Genomic DNA, 8743 nt, shown 5'->3' with positions numbered 1-8743 from the left:
GGAGACAGAATATTTTAGTTGGAAGCTGAAAGACAGCCAGGAATGTCTCTCTAGCAATCCCATCAAAGACAGCTTTGCATATGTGGACCCTCAGTTACTTAGGAAAGCAGACAGATGGGGCCGATACCCTCTAGCAAATGGGTGTTGCCAAAAGTCCCAGTGGACTTCCCAGGTTTTGAGTGTCTAATTGCTTCTCACAGCATCTCTGACACAACACCTTCCAAACCTCTTATTTAAAATAAAATGTTATTCTCAGCTCAGCCTCATTCCAAACTGCTGACCTTGCTCAGATGCTGCTTCCTGAAGGAATGGGTTGTCTAAATTCTGTCATCTGGGAAATGCTGTCTTACCAGCTTTCAAATGGCACCTATTTATACAGGGAATAAGTTGCAGATTCATACTGATCCACCCTCCTTGATGAGAGGCCTGGGAATTTTGCCTGAGAAGAAGGTGCAAGATAATTCTCTACTCTGAACATTTTGGCGTTTCAGTTGTTTGGATACATCTGCATTGTTGCCTAATTCTCACAAGGCAGGCTTTCTCATGGATGTTTTTACTTTTTACTCACCTGATCTAAAGTTGTTTGAGACACAGAATATTCTTCAATATGCAAGTTTTCCTTATTGGAGACTATTAACCGAAAAATCTTCGCCAGAGAGGAGGAGCAAATCTGATACTGCAGCATGTTGTAGTGTTTCTCTCTCTGTAAACTCCCAGGGAAGTTCATGCGTATGAATTGCTCAGCAGGAGCAGGATCTGGAGGCAACCCAGACTTTGGAGCTTTGATTTTCAGAGTGACAATGTAACCGTCTCCAAACCTGGAAAGCATGGGTGGGTTTGGGAATTGGATGAAGAAATGGTTTCATCATTCAGGAAGGAAATTAATTTTCCGCAGCTATGAAAACATGAACAGTATTTGAAAGCTATTGCATAAGATGTAGCTTTGTAGGAAGCCCTGTATTTGCCCTGCAGAAGTGGTGTGTAGCATAACAGTTGAAATGAGATCTGCTCAGATTAGCTGGGCTACCACAGAGTTGCACCCAGGAATGGGTCTGGTTAAACACTGAAGAATGGTACATGTGACATACGCTAAGTTTTCTTATTAAAAAACACTATAAAAATATTCTACTTACTTGTATTTTAGCTCCTGAATTGTGCCTAGGCATTGGAAGGTACCTTTCACCATGATGGCTAAACGAGTACAAAGGGCTTCACATTCTTCCATGCTTTCAAAACAGAGAACAGATTTTTGATATAAAAACCAGCAGATGAACTTTAGCTACTCTTGGATTCTGAATTCTGTGTTTACCTGTGTGAGGTTAGAACCACCGCTCGCCCATCTCTGAGCACACCAACAATAGAGTCCCACAGGAGACGTCGAGACTGAGGGTCCATTCCAGTAGTTGGTTCATCCTGTAAGAGAAATGTTAGGGCAATTGGATTCAGAGAATCAGATAAAAAAGAGAAAATCTATTTAGAATCAAGTCATTGTTTGGACCGTAGCCCATAATTGCTTCTCCACTGTAATGTGTGCCTTGAGAAAGCACGTACACCTTGAGAAGTGTATGAGCGAATGGGCACCAATGGACTTCTTGGCACAAAGCAGAAAGGAAAGAAGTAACAAGAACCAGCAGGTAAGAATACAATGCTGTCTGTGTAGGGCACAGCTACAGGGAAGGAAACGCCTTTCTGGGCAGCAATGCTTGTAAGAGGAGAATGAGTTCTCACCAAGTAATCTTCTTTCTTACATATAGGATGTTACTCAATCCAAGAAACTAATGTAGTTACCCCGATTTACACCAGCTAAGGATCTGGTCCTGCATAAATCAGTTAGTGCCAAAAAATGTAAAGAAAATCTTGGATAGAAAAATTTTCATTGAACATTTTGTCTTAAGAAATTATGAGAACACATTTTATCTGACTGTTTCCTATGCAGGCAGAATACACGTAAAGGCATATTAAATGGCACTGGGAACCATGCTACTAAAATGTTATTTAAGTATTTTTTTTTAGCCTACAGATTAAGGTAGTACAGTATAATCTAAGGAATTTTTGTAGTAATTGCAATTAGAATTTCCCTTTAAAGGTGCAATTATCTGATAACTTCTTTTGATAAGAACTACATTTCAGCATTGCATAGTTTCATATAAATTTGTATAATTTATTCCAAAGATATTAAAGGGTAGCTATCTTCCTCTGTTCTGCTAGAGACAGCAGCAAGGTATTTGCCAGAAGATCATCTTTTACATGAGTAGCTACACTCTGACAATAAGCGGCCGACCGAAACCAAACAAAGATTTAAATTCTGATTTATCTGGATTATAGATTTTATCTCAAAACATTCTTTGTTGAAGATCTTTCTTTCATAATCACTTGGGATTCATTGGAAACATAGTTCTGCATGCCAGTCTATGCCTGAAATTGAAGAATTGAAAATCAAAATACATGTAAGTTGAGGGCAAACCCAAGCTTGCAAGGACTGTCGTAAACCTCTTTGTACCTCTTTAGCAGGCAGTGTTTCGAGGTGTTCACTGCACTGTCACAGAGCTGTGACATGACTCACCAGCAGGACGAGCGGCGGGCAGCCGATCAGCGCAATGGCAGTGGAGAGCTTGCGCTTGTTGCCCCCGCTGTAGGTGCCAGCCAGGTGGTCTGCGTACAGAGGAAGGCCCAGCTTCTGGATGCCCCACTCAGCCACCTGTGAGGAAGACCATGTTTTTCACACAGTGGCTAATGCACGACAGACAGGATTGCTGATACATCGCTCTTCTGGCAGGAACATGACGGTCCCCTGGGTTTTAGCATATTCGTTTTGGAAGTGGACCAGGGAAGTGAAAAAAATTTATGATGATGATGATGGGAGTTCCAACTACTTGAGAGAGAGCCATAAAGCAACCTCAGCTGCAGAGTTCCTATCTGCAGGAATTTAAATTATTTTCTTCTGGAATCTTCATGTTTTCTTTCTTATACATAAACAACTTTAAAGACAAGAACAAAACAGCAACTAGTGCAGTTCTGAGCCATAGCAAATGTATCTTCAGCCTTCCACTTTTGCTGCCACAGTTTTGCAAGTACCATTAATGCCTGAGAACCTGCATTTGTTCGTGCAGTCTTGTACCTAACTGTCCAAATGACAGGAACCATTCCCAGGACTTCAAAACACAGGATGGCAAGTCCACTTTGGAAATTCTGGCCTCTTATGAATGCAGTTAATCATCACAAATAACCCCTATAACTATGAAAAGCAAGATTACTTTACCCTCTTGACTTCCTCTGCTGGAACCCCCCGCAGGCGTGCATATAAGTAGAGGTGTTCTCGTCCTGTGAGCAGGTCATCAATGGCATCAAACTGAGGGCAGTATCCCATGTTTTGATGGACATCAGAAATGTGGGTCAATATACTGGAGAAACAAAGGAAAGAATCTTAGTTCTGTAATACTAGCTTTAAGGCAAAGAAGAACAGTTTGAATTAAAACTTTATTTTTTGGGACAACAACTCTTGTAAGAGGAGAGTAAATTCTTCCTTATAAAATGTTCCACTAAAATATTTGTCTGTGTTTAAGAGCAAGGAGTATATTCTTAAGTCAGCTCTGTCCTCGTTAAGACTCTAAGCCCATTTCCCCTAACCCATTTTCCTATGTAAGTATAGGATAACTTAACAAGAAGTTCTTCAAACAGCCACTCAGATCTTATTTTTTGAGAATGGTGTTTATTTCTAGGAGAATAAAAGCAGTTGATTTCAACTCAGAGTGGTCACTGGCAACAGACAGGCAGGACACAAAGGCTAACACTTTGTTGGTAGTAGGAGGAGAAGTACAAAATCACAGAAAGGTTGCCATTGGAAGGGGGCTCTGGAGGTCACCTTGTCCACCTACCCTGCTCAGGCTCACCTAGAGCAGAGCGCCCAGGGCCATGTCCTGGCAACAAAATAGTTATTGTTCAAATCACATCCATGGATGAAGAATCAAATCCCAACTACATCTAAGAAACCAAGGCACACAACCTGGAAGTAAACTAACATAAGCACATACCAGATCACACTGCAGTAACTTATGCCATTATGCCAGCTCTGTGTAAACAAAGATGCTAGAAACAGCCAGAGGAAAATCCCAAAGCTCAGATGAAAGTACCCTGCTGCACTGGTTATCTTATGTTTGTGAGCTCTTTCACTAGATCTGATTGCCTTGTCCTGCTGTTGGCGTTACTGCTACTTAGCCACATATTTTATAGCAGAGCGTTAAAGGTATAAAATACTTTATGTGTGTTAGCTGTGTTCTCAGTGCCATGGAACTGCTGGGTCATTGAGAGTATGATCTGGACAGTTCTACCCCAGTAAATGCATCATCACAGGGGTTTTTTTAAGGTACTTACCTATTGCCAGCCACTACAGCATCTCCAGATGTCACATCAGTATCTCCAGTCAGCATTTTGAATGTTGTTGTTTTGCCAGCCCCATTCACTCCCAAAAGGCCAAAGCACTAAATTGCAAAATTTGTAATATTCTTTAGTATTTCCAACTTGCAAATCAGTAGTGGCATAAAATCTGAACTGATCCATGGAATGTAATCTAGTGTTATTGAACAACCTACCTCTCCAGGACGGATGCCAACGCAGAGTCTGTCCACAGCAGGCTTGCGCTGACCTGCATAAATCTATGTTGATGGGGGGGGAAAATTAATTTCTATTTCAAGACATCTACAGCAAAGAAAATCTTCTGATTTTTTTTAGTTTAGCATTATTGGCATGAGGCAACTTTAGAACTACGGAATAAATAAAAAAATGAATAAGAGTAAGCATTCTACAAGGTCAGACATTTATTTACAGTAAATAAACCTAGGATGATCCTTAAAAATACCAGTTTTTCTGCTTACAACCATTTATTTTGTATATTTAGCACTAGGAGACAGAGCGAATGCTTTGCTGGGACAAAGTATAACAGAATCACAGAATATTCTGAGTTGGAAGGGACCCACAAGGATCATGGAGTCCAACCCTTAAGTGAATGGCCCGTACAGGGATCAAACCCACACTGCTGGCATCACCAGCACCAAGGCTCTAACCAACTGAGCCAGTCTCAGGGGATCTCTGGCAAGCAAACCAAAGTGGAACAAGACAGCAAGATAGGCTGAAGAATGATACCCAGTTATCTATTCATGAGATCCCAGCAATGTGTGCAATCTTTATATTTGTGTAGCTCCAGCTTGCATTCATTCTTATAGCATAACTCAGATGCCTTCAATGTCTGGAAAGAAGACAGTTTAGGAATAATTGTAGTTCTCAATATGAAAGCAAGCAAATAGTTTACTTGAGATTGAAACTTACCTACGGGGAAAAAAAAAAAAAAAAGGAATGTAGAAGAAAAGACTGGTAGTAGAAATGGACACTCAGTAGGTAAGTCACGTCAGATGATTAGAGGTGAAAAACTCAATTTAAGCAGGGAAAGTTGCATTGTCCTTGCAGGACTTCCCTATTTATTTCTAATCAAAGGAAATAACCTTGCCTTCTAAAATGTTTATTATTTTCTAAGGCATGAGGTTGATTTTGAAAACAATACAATCTGGATCCACAGCTGAAATACATTCTGAAAGAATGAATTTACACTAGATATATTTGTTTCATTCTTCTCAAAATATTACCTTGGTTAATTCTTGTAGTTCTAAGATATATGTTTTGTTTTCTCCATTCATAATTCTTTTCCTTTCTTCTGCAACATCCTCATCTTCACAAATAATAGGTGACATGGCAGTCTCAGCAAACCTGGAAAAACCCAAGATACTGAATTGTTCTGGGTGCAGAATAACAGTGTGAAACAATGGTTAATTAATTGCCAAAAATGTGACTGGTGGAAGTAATGGGACTGAAACTTCACAACAGGGCATTGGCTGGAATATTCCCACTGTTGGGAGAATTCCTGACCTTTGAATGTTAATCTCTAAATATTAAAAAGGGAGGAATTGACTCTCTCAAAAGAACATGCCTTGTCAGTCACTGGTATGACATAACCTGCCCCTTAGCACAGCTCTCCCTATTTGGCTGTTCTCAGCAGCTGGTGATAGTCCCACAGAAGAAGAAGTTTAAGGAGATCTCTCTGTAAGACAGCATTTTTACAACTCTACCAATTAGTACTCTTGTTGGCAATCTTGAACAGGAGTGAATGACCCACTCACACCTGTCTTCATCAAGGAAGATGCACTCTGGTAAAGCAGAGAGGGCAAGTTCACAAAGTGTCCAGGGTACAACTGTCCTGTGCCACAGACTGGAACTGCTGTCTTGAGATGTCAGGCTAGTACCTCATGACACTACTTAGGTCACTACAAACTTTCCAAGTAATTCTAAAATCTCACTATTGCAGTGTCTTAAATGAAAAAATATTACATTACAGTCTTACTTCAAAAACCCCAACTTTTAAAATAAAATATTCTTAAATCCTGTCAAGATAATGCACATTTATAAAAGCTTTCTTGACTCAGGGTATCTATAAATTGAGATCAGGTAAGTAAATAGAAAAGTAAAAAGCTGACAAATTCAGTGAAAAAATTAAAAACAATAAAAAAAAGAGGGGCATAGAGACATAAAAAAGACACTGATCCTGTTAACAAAGGAACATTAATAGAAGCTTTTAAACAAACCATCTTGTGGAGAACAAACGGTGCTGCATAAGGAGATTCAGAATGAAGTACACAACCCCTTGAACAGCCATGGCAAACAGGTTCTTTCCAACAAAGTCCCACTCAAAGGGATTGGAAACATGCTCCTCACCTTTGGAGAAAGAGCACCAGAAAGGAAGGTGAAATACTGCTGGAAAAAAACCACTGCTCTTCAGAACAAAAGGTCTAATTCTAATGGTTTACTGTAGTTTATTTGCTCATGATCAGTCAACAGTTTTCATTTTTCAGTGTCTTACAAAGATCCTTAACAAAATGCACTCCAAGCTCAGCTGCTGCATGAGAGTAAAAATAAATATAAGCTCTCTGAATATGCACTAATTTAGGTATCATAACATGAAAATAGCATGGATTATGTGAAAAGACACCTATTTTCTGAATAAAAACAGATGAGTCCTGCTGCATGACTATTCTTTTAATAAGTTGTCTGCTATTCTTTTAATAAGTTGTCTGACATCAAAGGCAACCACATCCTAAGAGGATGTATTTGAAGAACAACAGTCGCTTTAAACATTAACCAAAGTATTCAAATGAAATGACATAATATATCCTCCTGTAATGATCTAAGAAATTCTGAACAAAGGATAAAAAGACATCAGAGTCTGGCACTGCACAAATGGGTTCATTCCAAAGCAGACTACTGGTTGGGCCATAGAGTTCTGGCAGCAATATCAGAAGCTGTGATTCCTTCAGAGAGGGTGAACTTTCATACTCCTCATTCATGGAGGAAAGGTGAGAGGTGAGAATTTCAGAAACATTACTACTTTTCCAAGATAACACTTCCAAACATCTCATCCAAGGTCAGGACACATGACACAGATATGACTTGTTGCTTACTGGCTTTACTTACCAAACCTTGCATATACTTCAGTCACAGCTTGGTTCATGGCCAAGTCGATGAGCCCACGGCCCAGGCAAAAATGTGGGAAGACAATCAGCACATTTTTCAATGTTTTGTTAAACTTTAGCAAAGACTATATGAAAAAGAAACAACATAATAAGCTGTTGAAACCAGATCTGTTTAAGAAAACATAGCAACATAATTGGAAATTCTTTTGCTATGTCAGAGAAACTGGATGTTCTGTGTTCTTACAACAGAGAAAACAGAGTATTTATCAAGTTACACACAAAGCAACATAAAACGCAGCACAGCAGAATGCTGGCATACACTGCACCAGAGAAGGTGCTTTTAAAAAACTGTCAATGAGGAGAAAAAATAGTCTTTGTGATGAAGTATATCTCTATGTAGCAGACAGAATGTGATTCTGGTGGTAACATGCTGTGGGGCTGTGTTTTGGATTTGTGCTGAAAACAGTGTCGATAACACAAGGATGTTTTAGCTGGTGCTGAGCTGTGCTTGAACTGCATCAAGGCCCTTTCTGTTCCTCATCCCGCCTGGGAGGTGACACAACCAGGACAGCTGACCCCAACTGACCCAAAGGATAACCTAGACCATATGGTGACATGCTCAGCACATGAAACTGGGAGGAAAAGAAGAAAGAGGGGGACATTCAGAGTTACAGCATTTGTCTTTCCAAGTAACCTCTACATGTGATGGAGCCCTGCTTTCCTGGAGGTGGCTGAACATCTGCCTGCCGATGGGACATGGTAAATGAATTCTTTTTTTGATTTGCTTGTGCATGCAGCTTCTGCTTTACCTATTAAACTGTATTTATCTAAACCCATGAGTTTTCTCACGTTTAGTCTTCTGATTCTTTACCCCATTCCATGGGGTGGGGGGGGTGGGGGGTGCAATGAGTGAGTAAGTGGCTGTGTGGTTCTTGGTTGATGGCTGGGAGAAAACCATGACAATGGTCAGGGCTGCCACAATACTGAAAAGTATTAGTGTCTGGGCATAACTACACAGTAGACTTCAGTGCAAACAGTGCAAGCGGCAGCAGCAGTCTAGCTGCATCACCACTGAATCCAGAGAAGGGCCATCTTCCCTCTGGAGATATGTCTACAACAGAGACACGTTTTCAAAAGTAACAATGCTGCCATGATGTCCCACAGACTAAATGGCACTAGATTGAACCCTGTGCTATCAAGAAGCATATCTGTGAATGAAGGAACAGCGG

At 40.2% G+C, this 8743-nt stretch overlaps 1 protein-coding gene across 6 annotated transcripts in view; it reads right to left on the bottom strand.

Annotated features, from left to right (window-relative positions):
- ABCA4 (ATP binding cassette subfamily A member 4) overlaps positions 1-8743 on the bottom strand; it is a 74141-nt gene that overhangs the window by 1494 nt on the left and 63904 nt on the right. For all 6 annotated transcript variants that reach the window (XM_027879961.1, XM_027879960.1, XM_027879964.1 and 3 more), the window contains 10 exons: positions 7516-7639; positions 6630-6759; positions 5637-5757; positions 4590-4652; positions 4372-4478; positions 3260-3401; positions 2564-2698; positions 1310-1413; positions 1134-1226; positions 569-818 (listed from right to left, as the gene is read on the bottom strand). In XM_027879961.1, coding sequence (XP_027735762.1) covers positions 569-818; positions 1134-1226; positions 1310-1413; positions 2564-2698; positions 3260-3401; positions 4372-4478; positions 4590-4652; positions 5637-5757; positions 6630-6759; positions 7516-7639 — 1269 coding nt within the window. The remainder of the gene's footprint in view (positions 1-568; positions 819-1133; positions 1227-1309; positions 1414-2563; positions 2699-3259; positions 3402-4371; positions 4479-4589; positions 4653-5636; positions 5758-6629; positions 6760-7515; positions 7640-8743) is intronic.

This window comes from Empidonax traillii, unplaced genomic scaffold, assembly GCF_003031625.1.
Source record: "Empidonax traillii isolate 1590-97213 ecotype Southwest subspecies unplaced genomic scaffold, ASM303162v1 scaffold62:size2133460, whole genome shotgun sequence".
Taxonomy (NCBI): Eukaryota; Metazoa; Chordata; class Aves; order Passeriformes; family Tyrannidae; genus Empidonax; species Empidonax traillii.
This window is presented reverse-complemented; position numbering and strand designations above follow the sequence as displayed.